General features: G+C 43.0%; 1 protein-coding gene across 3 annotated transcripts in view; it reads right to left on the bottom strand.

Annotated features, from left to right (window-relative positions):
- The window catches only part of LOC143781303 (uncharacterized), a 174,452-nt gene that overhangs the window by 87,040 nt on the left and 68,285 nt on the right, over positions 1-19,127 (bottom strand). Inside the window, exon 2 of one of the 3 annotated variants that reach the window (XM_077267844.1) lies at positions 3,320-6,207. The exons of 1 other annotated variant lie outside the window; for it this stretch is intronic. In XM_077267844.1, the coding sequence (XP_077123959.1) occupies positions 4,703-6,207 (1,505 nt within the window). In that variant the 3' untranslated portion in view covers positions 3,320-4,702. Of the gene's footprint in view, positions 1-3,319; positions 6,208-19,127 lie in introns of those variants that run through there. One more of the 3 variants, XM_077267845.1, reaches the window with a different exon arrangement.

Raw genomic sequence — 19,127 nt, 5'->3', positions numbered from 1 at the left:
AGATGAAGCACACAAGTTCAGTACCACCAGTGACCACCGGGGGAGCCCAGAAACCAAATTCACAACAGTACTCATTCACCTGTAACAGCGACGAGCCTCCCATTTTTGGCTATTCCAGTATCTTTGGAAGAAAGTTTAACCTGGAACAATTGCTCAGATACTTTGGCAAATAATAACACTCAAAATTCCCGATTATGGAACACTACGGTGCCCATACCAGTAGTAGGATGGTCAATCTTCCTTGGTGGCAAGGGAATATGAGTGGAACAAGTAATAACTTACAATATTTAGCTTATAAAGGACGTGCATTGGTACCAAGAAATAAAACCGGATTGACTGATTTAGGAATGATCCCTTTAAATAATATACAAATAAGTTTTAAATCTACATCCAATACTGCGGATGCTTTTAAACCCATTTTGTTAGAAAGAGTAATTCATAATGTATCATGGTCATATGCTTAAATGTTTATTAATGTCACTAATGATACCCCGCGAAGAAGCCTACGCAAAACACGTAGGGGCTGCAAATCCCTTGATTCACTGCGACCAAGATGGGTGAGAATCAACCCTTGAATAGCCTCATCACTTATTGCACGTAAAGGCGCAGATATGGGTTTACTTTGGGGCAGTTGTTCAAACAACAATCAGCTGGTGAAAAACATCCAGCAAGCACACAAGCCGGAAGAAAGCACACAAGCCGAAACGCGCGTAGGGGTGGCGCCGCAGGTCTGAGGTAATTATGCTTCAACAATGTTACTTAGTGTCTTGCATATAGCTTGGATGTGCTTGCTGGATGTTTTTCACCAGCTGATTGTTATTTATCTTATATTTTACTAGCACACTTGCTCTCTTTGCTATGACCGTATCTTATTTTTGAGTATAGCTTATCAATATCCTCTCACCTGCGGCTATGGTGTAGTTGTCACCTTTAAATAGCATCTCCTTCTCTTTTTTAATATTTGTTATTTTTAATATTGTAGTCTTCAATAAAGTTTATTGTTTGATATCATCCCGTTTTGTGCAAGGTTTTCTTTGTAGGGTCTATATGCTGTGGTTGCATGGGATTTCTTGTTAGTAATCCCTTAATGGGCACAGGTGTTATTTGTGACACACTGTGTATTGTTTATCATTATTGGTTGACATTAAGGGAAGTTGTACGTTGGCTAGACTGACGCCTGCTACATTTATTGTGCCATATAAACAGATGCTGGGGTATTACCTAACCATATGATATTCAAAAGAGCGGCAGATAATAAACCTAGGGAATCAGGACGACCTCATGTAGTGCAAATGGAAGTGAAAAATACAATCTTTAGTACTCGGTTTGTACATCCAATGATTATGCAAATGTGGGATAAATTAGTAGAATCCACAGAATATTTAGATGATCAAATAGATGCAATATTGGAGATAATGAATACTGTTCCCGTGCAGCAACAATTGGTAATAGTTACCAACCAACATACCTTAGTGCTTGATTATCTTACTGCTGCGCAGAGTAATGTGTCAAATTATTGGTCCTGCTTGCTGTCATTACATAGATCATCATTTACATTTACAAGTCAAATTGGATAATATACAACGACCAAGAGAAAAATACCAAAGAGATAATAATGAGAATAGAGATAGTTGGTGGTCCAATACTTTATTTTTAATCCTACTAATTGGTTCCAAGGTATCGGGGGATGGTTAGTGGAAATTTTACAAGGCGCTTTTCAAGTTATATTGCTTATTGTTTTAATATATATAAGTATTAAGATAATCATGTGTTGTGCAAAATGCTTTGTGAAAAAAAATCAATCAAATGTGATGACTCCTTATATAAAATATTGATATTTGTATGAGAAATTCTTCTGCAGAGCAAATGTTGAATTGGTTAATTTATCCAGTATTGGTAATGGCTATTTTAATAATTCTATTATCTGTGTGGAATTGTTTCATAGCCTTTAAAATGTTTTGTAGGAAGCCAACAGTACTCATGGTGACCTACAGCAACAAACCAATTGATCAAGGACCGAATGTGATACAAATATATCCAATATGTAAGGGACGGTGATGTACATAACAAGAGAGTTCACTGTGTAATAAGAGATATCAATATACATATTAAAGTAGACTATGTAAGATATATGTGTGTGTATGGCTATATATATGTGGAGACACGGGGATCGGCAGGCATCCAGGTCCGTGTGATACCAATGGGACAAGATTGATTGTATGGATTAGATAGGTATCCAGACATATATAGTGATCAATATGGTTTCTTGCTTTAGAGTATGAGTACAAGGTTATTATCAGACAAAATATGGCTGCAAAAGGAGAATAGTCTAGTTGTACAAACCAAGAGTATAATAACCTTGAAAAAAGAACAAAATAAGCTGATAAGACCCTCGGAAAAACAACTGCGCATGACCTTAAAACTAATCACGCGGTAGAAGGTTCTGGAAGTCTTCATTGCGCATGACAGTGCGTGATGAATTATATAACGATGATTTTGTAGAATGTACTGCGCAGAAGTGGATATAGTCAGATAAGAATATAAAAGAATGGGGATGATTCAGTGAGGTAGGGACTTTCTTCAGACAGGTGAAGCAGACGTGCTGTCCGTCTTGATGTTTTCCCGGCATTTTCCTCCTCACTGAATCGAGGTCCCTCCAATTGAGGAGTGATGCTACAACATCCGGTGATCTATTGACGCTTATTCATTCCTATGTAATTTGTTGTATGTTTATGACATGACTCTGATAGTCACTGTATATCCTTTAATTCATGCTTAAAATTGCTATTATATATGAATAAAATACTTTGTTTTTCACAAGAACTGTTCTCAGTTGTGCCTAACTTGCATGTTAGTGAGTGAGCTGTAGGTTTCAAAAATTTGAGTGGGTAAGACAGTCAGCTAGCCGGAACCGCATGGACCAGGGATCTCGTCCCACCGCACGCCCACTCTCTCTTTAACGTGAGCATAATGCTACTTAGACAACACAGAGTTAGGGAAAACAGTGTGGCAATGCTTTATTGAACCACAAAACAGGCAGATAACACGTAGAACACTCCTAGCAAGATATCCCAAGATTGTGCACATTAGAATCTGACCCTTCCGCTGACTCGCCGGGATGGCAGCTGCTTCCAGGATCGACTACCCCACCTGTGGCACACACACACAGAGAGGTGGTAACGAGAAGCGTTGGAAGATGACAGTCCATTCAGGTACAAATTCAGTTAACCGGAGGGTCACAACCTGGCTTCATCTTCCAGGGTCGATTACCCCCCCTGTGGCACACACACACACACACACACACACACACACACACACACACACACACACACACACACACACACACACACACACACACACAGAGAGTAGGTAAAAACAAGCTTAGAAAGATGACAGTTTATTGAGGTATAAGGCCGTTTGACCCGAGTCACAACCTGGCAGGTCCCAATGCTGGCTTTCTCCAAAAGTATCAATAGATTTTTGATGGTCAATGGAGCAGATCTGTATTCTGCCGGCTGAGGCTGAAGTCCCCTAAGCTGGAAATCCTGTAGAATAATGAATCTGTGTCCCTCATCATGGAGCCATGATGCATTACCTGCAGTCCTGTAGAGTCCCCTGGATGTCTTAGCAAAATCTCTGGCTGTCTCTCAGTCTCTCTCTATAGAGGCATGTAACCTCTTTTTATACTTAACAAGTGTCCTTCATTCAGTATTTACATAAAGGGTAAGAATGGAGATGAGATCAAGTAATATTACTTGATTTTTTAATCTACTTGCATAGTTTTTCCTGCTCTGTTTTTGAAGTCACCAAACTATCTGGCTTACACAATGCATAATTAGCATATCAGTAAACATCACTAGTCATCAAGGATAAGATCACAATATGTTATATGAAATTTCAATATTACAGGCTTACAGGCTTACACAAGCAAAAGTCTGTTTTCTTGACCAACACAAATTCAAAAGTCAACATATAGATAACAGTCTATTCATCTTGGTTTGCAAAAAATAGTTATCCGGTGAAATAAGATACAATGCTGTGTCTCCACAATAGATATGCAAAATGCAAGCAGGAACAGCGTATACCGAATGACAACCAAGTACCGGGAATTGTATACAGGAACTTCTGCACAGCATATGGGCTAAGTCCCCCTAAGTCCAGGTGGGAGATACCAGAGAAAGTGCTGGAGAATGAAAGGGCAAAAATCCTGTGGGACTTCAAGATCCAGACGACTAAGCAGGTGTTGGCTAACCAACCAGACCTTGTGATAGCAGACAAGGATCAGAAGACAGCAATGATAATAGATGTGGCAGTGCCAAATGACAGCAGCATTAGAAAGAAGGAACATGAGAAGCTGGAGAAGTTCCAGGGCCTCAAAGGAGAACTGGAGATGTGGAAGGTGAAGGTAACAGTGATTCCAGTGGTGATAGGAGCACTTGGAGCAGTGACACCCAAGTTGGAAGAATGGCTACAACAGATCCCAGGAACAACATCTGAGTTCTCTGTCCAGAAAAGAGCAATGCTGGGAACAACTAAGATCCTGCGCAGAACCCTCAAACTCCCAGGCCTCCCTGGTAGAATGAGAAATGACAACAAAGACCAACTCCAGTGGGGGGTGAGAAGAAAGTTTTTATGTTTTATTTTTGTAGATTTATAGCCATTAAAAGAGGGGGGGCCCAGACCCTTTTCTTGCACCAAGCTGTCAGTGCAACCCCCTGGTCTTGTGACTACTAAGATGTGCTTTCTGTGCAAAACATTTCCCACATTCTGAACATGAATATGGCTTCTCTCCTGTATGAATTTTCTCATGACAATTAAGATATGATTTCTGTGCAAAACATTTCCAACATTCTGAACATGAATATGGCTTCTCTCCTGTATGAATTTTCTCGTGACAATTAAGATGTGATTTCTGTACAAAACATTTCCCACATTCTGAACATGAATATGGCTTCTCTCCTGTATGAATTTTCTCATGACAATTAAGATGTGATTTCTGTACAAAACATTTCCCACATTCTGAACATGAATATGGCTTCTCTCCTGTATGAATTTTCTTGTGAAAATTAAGATGTGATTTCTGTACAAAACATTTCCCACATTCTGAACATGAATATGGCTTCTCTCCTGTATGAATTTTCTCATGACAATTAAGATGTGATTTCTGTACAAAACATTTCCCACATTCTGAACATGAATATGGCTTCTCTCCTGTATGAATTTTCTCATGACAATTAAGATGTGATTTCTGTACAAAACATTTCCCACATTCTGAACATGAATATGGCTTCTCTCCTGTATGAATTTTCTTGTGAAAATTAAGCTGTAATTTCAATGCAAAACATTTCCCACAATCTGAACATGAAAATGGCTTCTCTCCTGTATGAATATTCTCATGTATATTAAGATATGATTTCTGTGCAAAACATTTCCCACATTCTGAACATGAAAATGGCTTCTCTCCTGTATGAATTTTCTCATGACTATTAAGAGATGATTTATGTGCAAAACTTTTCTCACATTCTGAACATGAATAAGACTTCACTCCTGTGTGAAGTCTTTGATGTTGATTACGATTAGATTTATGAGTAAAACATTTCCCACATTCTGAACATGAATATAGCTTCTCTCCTGTGTGAAGTCTTTGATGTTGATTACGATTAGATTTATGAGTAAAACATTTCCCACATTCTGAACACGAAAATGGTTTCGTTCCTGTGTGAAGCCTTTGATGTTGAATAAGAGTTTCTTTAAAAGAAAAACATTTCCCACATTCTGAACATGAAAATGGCTTCTCTCCTGTGTGAATTCTCTTGTGCCAATTAAGATGGGATTTTTTTGCAAAACATTTCCCACATTCTGAACATGAAAATGGCTTCTCTCCTGTGTGAATTCTCTTGTGACAATTAAGCTGTGATTTCTGTGCAAAATATTTCCCACATTCTGAACATGAATATGACTTCTTCCTTGTAGGAGGGCTTTTATCTTCAGCATTTCTTCTCCGACTTTTATTTTGCTTAACAATCTTTGATGGAGTAGGAGATATTTCTTCATTAAAAACATCCGATGATCGATCTCTGCTGTCAACGGCTGGGGGTATATCTAAGATGTCAGAATGCTGTGTACATGTATCTTGTGTGATACTAGAATTATCTGCTTGAAATTCTAAAGATATTAGATGTCCCTCGGAGCTCCCGATACAGTCATCTGCCAAAAATAAAAGGCATGTTATTATTTTTGAAAAATATAACCTTAAATATATCTTAATATAACAAATATTTAAGGAAAAAAATCACATACAAATTGCAAAGTAGCAAAACTATTATTAATTGTCTAAAGAGTCGTTTACTTGGGGGTGAAGACAGAATAAGCAATCAATTCTAATAATGTTCATTATTGTCCAGTGTGGAATCCTGCTACCCACTGTACTACTGCTGAGTGAAACAGTTGTCGTGTGTCAGTAGATCTGTTCCAATGTGCCAGAATTACTGTGGGCGCAGTGAGTCAGGAGTTGTATAATTATTATTATTTATTATTATAGCACCATTAATTCCATGGCACTTAACATGTGAGGAGGAGTATACATAAAAAACAAGTACAATAATCTTAATCAATACAAGTCTGACTGGTACATGAGGAGAGAGGACCCTGCCCACGAGGGCTCACAATCTACAAGGGTTGGGTAATGACACAGCTAGTCGTGCAGAGATTTAGTTGAGCGGTGGTTACTGCAGGTTGTAGGCTTATTGGAAGAGGTAGGTCTTCAGGTTCTTTTTGAAGGTTTCCACGGTAGGCGAGAGTCTGATATGTTGTGTGTGATGGTGTGATATGCTATGTGGATATCATTTTCTGTATATTTCTATTTTACTTATTTTCATGGTGTTGAGCTGTTATTTGCCATGTGATATTCTCCTCACAGTTCTGTATTGTTATCTCTCCACAGGGTCAGTATAATGTTGTTTGCTAATATGCTAATGACATGTTGACCTAGCTTGTTGAAACAATGAGCCCCTGGGACCCACCCCTCTAACCTGTGAATGGGGAGGTGAGACATAGATCAGTCTTGTTTGGAACTATGAAGTGAAGAAGACAGCATGTCAGAGAGAAGGGGAAGCATATGGACCATTTTTTATCCTCTGTGTGCTGGATTGTTGGACTTTTATCCTGTTACTGAACTGCATTCGTGTTCTGGACTGCTGTATCCTCAGTGTGGTGGATTATATGGACCTTTCGTGTTTTTGCCTAAATAAAGGTTCTGGAATTGTTCACTATTCTCTTGCTCTGTTGATTGTGTGATACTGGAGAAGGAACCTGTGACATTGTGGTAGAGAGTTCCAGAGTAGGGGTGATGCGCGAGAGAAATCTTGTATTCAATTGTGGGAAGAGGAGATGAGAAGGGAATATAGAAGGAGATCTTGTGAGGATCGGAGGTTGCGTGCAGGAAAGTACCGGGAGACGAGGTCAAAGATTTATGGAGGAGACAGGTTGTGGATGGCTTTGTATGCCATGGTTAGGGTTTTGAACTGGAGTCTTTGGGTAATAGGGAGCTAGTGAAGGGATTGACAGAGGGGAGAGGCCGGGGAATAGCGGGGGGACAGGTGGATTAGTCGGGCAGCAGAGTTTAGAATAGATTGGAGGGGTGCGAGAGTGTTAGAGGGGAGGCCACAGAGCAGGAGGTTACAGTAGTCTAGGCGAGAGATGATAAGGGAATGGACTAGGGTTTATGTAGATTCTTGGTTGACAAATGTACGGATCCAGGAAATATTTTTGAGTTGAAGGCGGCAGGAAGTGGAAAGTGCTTGGATATGTGGTTTCAAGGAGAGCTCAGTGTCAAGGATTACACCAAGGCAGCGAGCTTGCAGTAATATCTATAATGCAGTGTATGTGCGCACACTGCAGACTGATTAATGTGAATTGTGCGGTACACGCTGCTGCCATCTACTGGCTGATGTGTGCATAAGGACGTTACACATTCAGCCCCCCCTCAAGAGGCTGCCATTGAAATAGTGGGAGAAGCCTCCACGCTCAGTGCGGACACTTCCTGTAAGGAGGTACAAACTAGGTTTGCCCTGTCTAGTCCAGGGAGCCGTGAGAAGCACTACAGTGAGAAGCGTCTTACAGTTGGGAGAGATCAATCTGAACGTGTGCGCTCCTCCTTGCATTGTTGTTATAGCCTGATGAAGGTGGTGGACTTTGAAATGTAGATAATAAAAAGGAACCACTTTATTTTTCCTTTACCATTTCTAATGACTTATCCTTAGTAAAAGTCATCAAGATCAGATCAATGGGGATCCAACACTCAGCACCACCACCCTCAATCTGCTGCTACCAGCTCTGTCAGCAGCCAGATGTAAACAGCATACAGAGCGGAACAGCACAGCCCTGGAACTTTCTATTCTAAAAGGTTTGGTTTGTGTCATGTCTCACCATGCATCACTATATAATCACCATCCCCACGGTGAGGCATGGTGGAGGAAGCATGTGCTTTGGAGCTTCTCTTCTACAGCTGGGGTTTTAGTCATGATGGACTGGATTATGACAGTAAAAACGAGAGGGTTCCAGCAACCGCTTGATAGTGTGGAATTAAAACATGACTTTCAATTGGAAATATTAAAAATTAAAGAAAAAAAAAACATACAAAATTGAAGGAAGAAGGGTAGGAAGACATAGGAAGAGGGGGGAGGATAAAAGGACAAGAGTTACACGTTTCAAACTATAACGCAGTTAGTCCTGACAATAAAGGTGTCCGAATGAGATGCATATATAGCAAACAGGAAAAGGAAAGGACAAATGGAACATGTGGTGCAAGTAGACAGATGTTGTCTTCCAAATTGTATTTCAATCAGTCTATATATAGGGCTGTGCTCAGAGGAGAAAACTCAATTGAACAGAGAAAAGGGGGAAAGGGTGTGTGGGGGCGGACAATGCATGTAGGATACTATATCCGAACAGTAGATGTGGTGAAAAAACATCTGTGAAGTGCATAATGTTCATAACTGAATTAGTGACGATATGGCCCCCAATGGAAAAATATCGAAAACATCTCAAGAAACTGTATTTACAGCAAAACCCATATATCATAAGGTAAAAATAAAATCACGATGTTTGGGCATTGTCTAAACAGGGCTTTTATTTGTGTCCAAATGAAGGGGCTGTCCAGGGATTACGCAGGAAATGAAACATAACATGCACGGAAGCCCAGTAACCTAATGATTAACACCAACCGAGACAAATCTCATTAGGTGAGAAGCTAGCGGTAACATCATATGTATATTAATTAGTGATGAGTGAGTAAACTCGTTGCTCGGGTTTTCCAGAGCACGCTCGGGTGATCTCCGAGTATTTGTTAGTGCTCGGAGATTTAGTTTTAGTCACAGCAGCTGCATGATTTGCGACTGATAGACAGCCTAATTACATGTGGGGATTCCCTAGCAACCAGGCAACCCCCACATGTACTCAGGCTGGCTAGCAGCTGTAAATCATGCAGCCGCATCAACAAAAACTAAATCTCCAAGCACTAACAAATACTCGGAGACCACCCGAGCAACAAGTATACTCGCTCATCACTAATATTAACCCCTTCCCGACCTGTGACGCCACATAGGAATCATGAAAGTCGGTGCCAATCCGACCTATGACGCCTATGTGGCATCATGGAGGGATCGCGTCCCTGCAGATCGAGTGAAAGGGTTAACTCCAATTTCAACCGATCTGCAGGGACAGGGGGAGTGGTACTTCAGCCCAGGGGGGGTGGCTTCACCCCCCGTGGCTATGATCGCTCTGATTGGCTGTTGAAAGTGAAACAGCCAATCAGAGCGATTTGTAATATTTCACCTATGAAAACTGGTGAAATATTACAATTCAGCCATGGCCGATGCTGCATCATCATCATCGGCCATGGCTGGAAACCCTGATCTGCCCCCCCCCCCCACGATTGCCTCCCCAGTCCTCCGTTCTGTGCTCCACTCCCCTCCGTCCGCCTGTCCACTCCCCCGTCCTTCTGTCCACTCCCCCGTCCTCCTGTCCACTCCCCCGTCCTCCTGTCCACTCCCCCCGTCCTCCTGTCCGCTCCCCCCGTCCTCCGATCCCACCCCCATGCTCCGATCTCCCCCCTCATACTTACCGAGCCTCCCGGTGTGTGTCCGTCTGCTCCATGGGCGCCGCCATCTTCCAAAATGGCAGGCGCTTGCGCAGTGCGCCCACCGAATCTGCTGGCCGGCAGATTCGTTCCAGGTACATTTTGATCACTGTGACCAAATAAAAAAAATAGTAAATTAACCCCCCTTTATCACCCCCATAGGTAGGGACAATAATAAAATAAAGAAAATACATTTATTTTTCCACTAGGGTTAGGGTTAGAACTAGGGTTAGGGATAGAACTAGGGTTAGGGTTAGAGTTAGGGCTAGGGTTAGAATTAGGGTTAGAATTAGGCTATGTGCACACAGTGCAGATTTGGCTGCGGATTTGTGGCGGATTGGCCGCTGCAGATTCGTAGCAGTTTTCCATCAGGTTTACAGTACCATGTAAACTTATGGAAAACCAAATCCGCTGTGCCCATGGTGCGGAAAATACAGCGCGGAAACGCTGCATTGTATTTTCCGCAGCACGTCAATTCTTTGTGCGGATTCTGCAGCGTTTTACACCTGTTCCTCAATAGGAATCCGCAGGTGAAATCCGCATAAAAAACACTGGAAATCCGCAGTAAATCTGCAGGTAAAATGCAGTGCATTTTACCTGCGGATTTTTACAAAATGGTGCAGAAAAATCTCACACGAACCAGCAATGTGGGCACATAGACTTAAAGTTAGGGTTGGAATAAGAGTTAGGGTTGGAATTAGGGCTAGGGTTGGAAATAGGGTTAAGATTAGGCTTGTGGTTAGGGTTATGGTTAGGCGTGTGTTGGGGTTAGGGTTGTGGTTGGGATTAGGGTTAGGGTTGGGATTAGGGTTAGGATTAGGGCTATGGCTAGAGTTGGGATTAGGGTTAGGGGTGTGTTGGGGTTAGTGTTGGAGTTAGAATTGAGGGGTTTCCACTGTTTAGGCACATCAGGGGTCTCCAAACGCAACATGGCGCCACCATTGATTCCAGCCAATCTTGCGTTCAAAAAGTCAAATGGTTCTCCCTCCCTTCCGAGCCCTGACATGCGCGCAAACAGTGGTTTACCCCCACATATGGGGTACCAGCATACTCAGGACAAACAGGACAACACCTATTGGTGTCCAATTTCTCCTGCTACCCTTGCGAAAATAAAAAAAAATTGCTTGCTGAAACATAATTTGTGAGGAAAGAAAAATGATATTTTATTTTCACGGCTCTGCGTTATAAACTTCTGTGAAGCAATTGGGGGTTCAAATTGCTCACCACACATCTAGATAAGTTCCTTGGGGGGTCTAGTTTCCAAAATGGGGTCAATTGTGGGGGGCTTCTACTGTTTAGGCACATCAGGGGCTCTGCAAACGTAACATGATGCCCGCAGACCATTCCATCAAAGTCTGCATACCAAACTGTCACTACTTCACTTCTGAGCCCCGACGTGTGCCCAAACAGTGGTTCCTCCCCCCATATGGGGTATCAGCGTACTCAGGACAAACTGGGCAACAATTTTTGGGGTCCAATTGCTCCTGTTACTCTTGTGAAAATAAAAAATTGAGGGCTAAAAAATAATTTTTGAGGATAGGAAAAGGATTTTTTATTTTCACGGCTCTGCGTTATAAACTTCTGTGACGCACTTGGGGGTTTAAGGTGGTCACGGCTCATCCATGGGAGATCTAGTTTCCAAAATGGGGTCATATGTGGGGGAGCTCCAATGTTTAGGCACACAGGGGCTCTCCAAACGCGACATGGTGTCCGCTAACGATTGGAGCTCATTTTTCATTCAAAAGTCAAATGGCGCTCCTTCCCTTCCGAGCCTTGCCGTGTGCCCAAACAGTAATTTACTCCACATATGAGGTATCGGTGTACTCAGGAGAAACACATTTTAGGATCCATTTTATCCTGTTGCCCATGTGAAAATGAAAAAATTGAGGCTAAAAATTTTTTTGTGAAAAAAAGTACTTTTTCATTTTTACTGATCAATTTGTGAAGCACCTGGGGGTTCAAAGTGCTCACTATGCACATAGATAAGCTCCTTGGGGGTCTAGTTTCCAAAATGGGGTCACTTGTGGGGGAGCTCCAATGTTTAGGCACACAGGGGCTCTCTAAACGCGACATGGTGTCCGCTAACGATTGGAGCTAATTTTTCATTGAAAAAGTCAAATGGCACTCCTTCCCTTCCGAGCCCTGCGCCCAAACAGTGGTTTACCCCCACATATGGGGTATCGGTGTACTCAGGACAAATTGTACAATAACATTTGGGGTCCAGTTTCTCTTTTTACCCTTGGGAAAATAAAAAACTTGTTTCTAAAAGATCTTTTTCGTGACTAAAAAGTTAAATGTTCATTTTTTCCTTCCATGTTGCTTCTGCTGCTGTGAAGCACCTGAAGGGTTAATAAACTTCTTGAATGTGGTTTTGAGCACCTTGAGGGGTGCAGTTTTTAGAATGGTGTCACTTTTGGGAATTTTCAGGCATATAGACCCCTCAAACTGACTTCAAATGTGAGGTGGTCCCTAAAAAAAATGGTTTTGTAAATTTCGTTGTAAAAATGAGAAATCGCTGGTCAAATTTTAACCCTTATAACTTTCTAGCAAAAAAAAATTTTGTTTAAAAAATTGTGCTAATGTAAAGTAGACATGTGGGTAATGTTATTTATTAACTATTTTGTGTCACATAACTCTCTCGTCTAAAAGAATAAAAATTCAAAATTTGAAATTTGCGAAATTTTCTAAATTTTTGCCAAATTTCCATTTTTTTCACAAAAACGCAAAAATTATCAACCTAAATGTACCACTAACATGAAGCCCAATATGTCACGAAAAAACAATCTCAGAATCGCTAGGATCCGTTGAAGCGTTCCGGAGTTATTACCTCATAAAGGGACACTGGTCAGAATTGCAAAAAACGGCCAGGTCATTAAGGTCAAAATAGGCTGGGTCATGAAGGGGTTAATGATTATGGCACTATTAGTGGCACTGGTCATAAGCCAGATTAGAATTGATGGAAATATTCACTAAGTACATAGAAACAGCAGTGCCGCAATGTATGAACGTCACCAGATTATATACGGGAGGATTGTGCCTTAACTGCTGTTTATTTTATGATTGAGAGGGTCTTGCTGTACATCAGTCACGTATAATAAATCATTAGATGTAATACATTTGTAAAAAATAATAAGTTGACGATATATAAGGGCGGATGCTTATGAGCAGGGCAAATACTAAAGGAAAAGAGAAAAGAAAAAGGAAGAAAGAAAATTTAAAAAATATTTTTTGTTTGTGTGTGGATGGAAATTGATGCTGTCAATATAAATATAGCAGATCCGTTGTATAATTTAACCTTTTGGGAAATCTGGTTTCACGTTTTAGGATCCAGTGTGATTCACTTTTGAGAAGCGCTTTTTTTTTTCAATTACCATATATACTCGAGTATAAGCCGTCCCGAGTATAAGCCGAGACCCCTAATTTTGCCACAAAAAAATTAGAAAACTTATTGACTCGAGTATACAGGTAAATTTCAAAAATAAAAATAGATACCAATAAAAGTAAAATTAATTGAGACATCAGTAGGATAAATGTTTTTGAATATCCATATTGAATCAGGAGCCCCATATAATCCTGCATAAAGTTGATGATGGGCCCTATAAGATGCTCCATAAAAAATACGCCCCATATAATGCTGCACAAAAGGTTAATAATGACCCCATAAGATGCTCCATACAAAAATATGCCCTTTAATGCTGCACAAAGGTTAATGATGGCCCCATAAGATGCTCCATAATATAATATGCCCTATATGCTGCTCCATAAAGGTTGATGGGCCCCATAACTTGCCCCATACTATAATATGCCCCATATAATGATGCACAAAGGTTAATAATGGCTCCATAAGATGCTCCATAGAATAAGAGGATCCATTGAATAATATGCCCCATATGCTACTGCTGCGATTGCAAAAAAAAATAAAAAATGAAATACTCCCCTCTTATCACAGGGGGCTAGGTGCCAGGGTCCTCAGCAGGCGGGGATACCGGCGCGCTATGGGGGCGAGGTGCCCGTTTCACCACTGGCTCAGTCCCCCTGCACTTGCGATATTCACCTGTCCCCGATCCACCGACGTGCGCCGCTGTCTCTTCCGGGTGACTGTTCAGGCAGAGGGTACGTACTAAACACGTAATCGCGCCCTCTGACCTGAACATCACAGCCAGAGGATGCGGAAGACACAGCGCGGCGGTGGAGCGGCGACAGGTGACTATCACATGGCTCACCCTCCCTCGTCATACTCACCCTCCTGGCGCGGTCTCTGCTTCTCCGATGGTCTCTCCATCGCCGGCGGCATCTTCCTGTGTTCAGCGGTCATGTGGTACCGCTCATTAAAGTAATGAATATGCACTCCACGCCTATGGGAGTGGAGTCCCATCCATATTCATTACTTTACTGAATAACTGAACACAGGAAGAGCTGCCGGCGCCGGAGACCATCTGAGAAGAAGGGACCTTCAGAGACTGCGTCAGCAGGGGGTGAGAATGATGCTGCTCCCCCGCCGACCCCCTGGGACAATGATTCAAGTATAAGCCGAGAGGGGCACTTTCAGCCTAAGAAAATGGGCTGAAAATCTCGACCTATACTCAAGTATATACGGTACCTCCTCATGATGGACAATTGACCCTTTCTATGACTGTGAACATCAGGGAGGATACATCTCCCTGGTGTGTGTATAGGAAATGCCTGGATAGCCCTGACAGTGATCTTTTCATTTTTATAGGGGTGGATGATATGTCATAAATACGTTCTGATAATCTGACCTCACGCTGCCATGCCGGCTTCAGACTCTGTTCACACTGGGGAGTCTGTTGTGCAGTCTTAGACGTTCCTGTTGCTCAGCCCGAGTTTGGACATCGGCGGTGGTTTGTTCACTGATGTTCAGCTTGGCAGGAGGTAACTGTTTGATTAGTGGCTGAGGCTTCTGGGAAGGCCTTCACCCTCTTAGTATGGCTCAGAACATTCCTGGATGCCGACTATAGCATTTGCGAATCTCTTGTATACCGGCCCTGTGTTGGTGTAGCTGTTGATACTCTAGTCTTTATTCAGGAGTTTGGTGAAGTATACTTTGTTGTTTGTTCATTTCTCTATTGGATTTGTGTTCCCCTCACCCACATATTCTGTCTTCCTGATAGGATGCTTTGTGGTGCAGTTTACTTTATTCCCTGTCTTTCTTTATCTGTGGTTTCCATTACTGTTCACCTCCTGGGGTGGGGGTTGGGGGTTTAGCTCAGGGCTGGACAGGAGATAGGGGCAGGTTGGTGACTCTGGCCTCCCTACCATCAAGGGTACCCCCGAGTTAATGAAAGACAGGCCTCACCCTAGTCTGAGGGGCAGTTCAGGGACCCAGGTTCCTCATCTCCTGTTTTCCCATTGCTTCCTGTGACATATGCTTTCTTGTGGTGCAGCCCGCATATTGTTTAGCACATAATTTGCATTCAGCTAAATTAATCACTTGTGTGGTGTTACAGTTGATGAAGGAATCAATACTATATTGCATCCTCTTGTTGCAAGATGAAAAAGACTGGGCTTCGACCATAAGTTTCCATATTGCACATTTGGATGAGCCACATCTAAAGTTACCTATGAAAGATAACCAGGATTTGTGAGCGGGAGAGGGACAACTGGAAAAACCTGGAGATAACGTATCTCCTAATGAGCAGAATGTCTGGCTCCTGAAGACAGTATGTTAGCCAATGTTTCATCTTGATACAATATTGGTAAATTTTTATTACAGATAGATGTAATAGCCTGGTAGTCAGTGCTATGTATTGCCAAAAAATTTGAGAGCTTCAAGTCTTTTATTTTTTGTACGTGTATAGGAGGGAATTAGTAACAATACCAAATATCAGTTAAGTTTACATCAAAACCTTCAGGCCTGGGCTAAAAAGCTGAAGATGTAGAGGAATTCCACCTTTCAGCACAACAAGGACCCTAAGCGACCTCCAAATCACCATAAGAATGGCTTCACCAGAAGATGGAATTTCTGGATTGGCCCAGTCACTTTCTTGGTAGGATTTTTTTCCTGCCATTTTAATAGGGGTGTGAAGATTTTTTATATCCACTGTATAGCTTAAGGATTCCACCTCGACACGTGAGCCCAATACAATCATTACACAGAAGCGACCTTACACCATTTATTCCACACTGAACAATACTGTCCCACTACTGATGCACCCTGCCCAACAGATACAAGATTGTCAGTGGAGTGTGATATGTACAGAGGTGTGAACTGTCACCTGTATATTGACTGTATTGTCTTCTATATAGTTTAATGAGCTTTTGTGTAAAATTGTGGTGGTTTAACATTTTTAGAAACCGCTTGACCTGCTACAGTTCACAATTTTTATTCTAAAAAATGACTACTGTCATCCATGCCGTTTAAATATACTTTGTGTGAAGTTATGGTGGCTTGAAATAAAACAAAAACGCTTGGCCTGGTACAGGTAACCAAATTTTATTTTATTAAAAAACGTAGCTTCAATTAATCAATGAAACTTGATTTCCAGAAACCTAGTAATTAGGCATGTGGTAAGGGACAGGAAGTGCTGATGATGGTGCATGCAGGCGGCGAGGACGTGGATAAGGTGCGACTGCGCCTGTTGCTGAAGCACAAGCAACACGCCCACCCACGACACATAGCATCTTGTCCCATTTTGCAGGGAGGCATGGGGCACCACTTCTGTAGCCACACCAAGGTGAGCAGGTGGTCGGATGGGTAGCAGATACTGCTTCCAGTATGTTTGCCAGCACCACCCAGTCTTCCTCATAGTCCAGTCTCACCACCCAAGAGTCTGGATCACTTAATCCTCATCCTGATCCTCCTTCCTCCCACCATGTCGAGTCCCTGGAGACCTGTAATCTCACACTAGGACACTCCGAGGAGCTCTTTACATTATCAATTATTGATTGTTTCTTCTCACCCTGCATGATCCAAGAGGGACATGAGGACATGCTGTTTAGTGATGCAAAAAACTTAGAGCAGCCAAGGCCACAAGACCATGATGGTGGGGAATGGCAAATTTTGTCTAAGGAGGTACATGATGATAAGACACAGTTGTCGATATGTCAGGTTGTTGCCAAGTTACCAATTCAGGAGGACCAGGGCAGCGCGCGGTGGTGGAAGACGAGGTGGTGGATGACAAAGGCACTGACCCTACCTGGGAAGCTGGCATGCAGGGCAAGGCCAGCAGAACTGAAGGGGACAGATCGGCAGTACAGAAACAGGCAGGAACAGGTAGTAGGGTGACCAGGGGAAGAAGGCAGGAAATTATTCCGCCGACACGTGTAAACTTCTCCTGCAAAGAGTTAGATGATCTCCAGTCTGGTACTTTTTTAAAGAGAGTTCCATAACAAAACAATGGTAATTTACAACCTGTGTAATGCCAAGATCAGCAAGGGCCTGACCACTAAGAGCCTAAGCACCACCAGCATGATTAGGCACATGTCATCTAAGCACCTGACTCGGTGGGACGAACGATTGGGTTTAAAACTGGTGCCAATGGGTGACACCACTGCCTCTTCCCCTGTGCTAGGTGATGGCCAATCCCATGTCCATGACACTGTTGCAGATGTCTCCCACCCTACGCCTATTATTGCACATTCTGAGGCACCATTATCAGGTGTTACAAATTCCATGTCCAAGCACAGCATTCAGCTGTCCCTACCCCAGGCCTTGAAACGAAAAAGAAAAATTCTCAGCCAACCACCTATGGGCCCAAATGCTAAAAGTGCACATTTGCAGGCTGGTTGCCATGGAAATGTTGCCTTTTAAGCTTGTAGACAAAAAGGATTTCCGCAGACTCATGGCGGCAGCTTTCCCTTGATACTCGGTCCCCAGCTGCCACTATTTCTCCTGGTGTGGCATCTCCTCCTTCTACCAGCACATGTCCAGGAATATCACCCATGCTCTTACCAATGCACTTACTGGGATTGTCCACTTAACGACCGAGACGTGGACACGTGTTATGTCCACTGGTCCTTGTGTGGCTAAGTCCTGAACCCAAACCCCTGGTCTTTGTGTGGCCCAGTGGCCGAACCTGCTTCCCTGGTCCATGTGTTTCTAGTTCCTAAACATGTTTTCCCTAGTTCATGTTTGGCCAGTGCCTGAACCCAAAAACCCTGGTTCTTGTGCAGCCAGTGCCTGAACCTGCTCCCTTGGTCCTTGTGCGGCCAGTTCCTCAACCTGCTCTCCTGGTATGTGTGTAGTCAATGCCTGAACTCAAACCCCAGGTCCTTGTGCAGCAAGAGCCTGAAGCGGCTTCCCATCAACCTACTGAGGCCAGTGCCTGAACCTGAAACCCTGGTCCTTGTGCGTCCAGTGCCTCAACCTGCTCCCTTGGTCCTTCTGCGGTTACTTCCTCAACATGCTACACTAGTCTGTGTGTGGCAGTGACTGAACCCAACCCTCTGGTCCTAGTTCAGCCACTGCAGGAACCTGCTTCCCTGGTCTGTGTGTTGCCAGCGCCTGAACCTGTTCCCCTGGTCCATGTGTGGCCAGTTCCTGAACCTTCTCCCCTGGTCTGTGTGTGGTCAGTTCCTGAACCTGCTCCCCTGGTCCATGTGTGACCAGTGCCTGAACCTGCTTCCCTAGTCCATGTGTGACCAGTGCCAGAACCTACTCCATAGTCCGTGTGTGTGTCCAGGGCCTAAACCTATTCCTGAGATCCATGAGTCTGGACAGCTATACCAGCCTCCAAATTCAGCCCTGTCAGTGACTCCTTGTCAGAGTCATTCATCCCGAGTGTCCAGAACTGGCGGAGTCTGAGCAGAGCCAGAGACCGTGTCAGTGTGTGTACCCGGCCGCTATCAGCAGCTCAAGCATGACTCCACCATCAGGAGCTCTAGTGAAAACCAGGAACTCGATTAGCTACGCCTCTCTAAGGTAAAGCCCGGACCCTGTTCCTATTCCACCTCCATGTTCCCGCTGTATCTTACACCCATATTACAGATGCACAGCGGTGCGATCACATATAGCGCCATCACATTATCT

This window comes from Ranitomeya variabilis, chromosome 6 (genome assembly GCF_051348905.1).
Source record: "Ranitomeya variabilis isolate aRanVar5 chromosome 6, aRanVar5.hap1, whole genome shotgun sequence".
NCBI classification, from domain to species: Eukaryota; Metazoa; Chordata; class Amphibia; order Anura; family Dendrobatidae; genus Ranitomeya; species Ranitomeya variabilis.
This window is presented reverse-complemented; position numbering and strand designations above follow the sequence as displayed.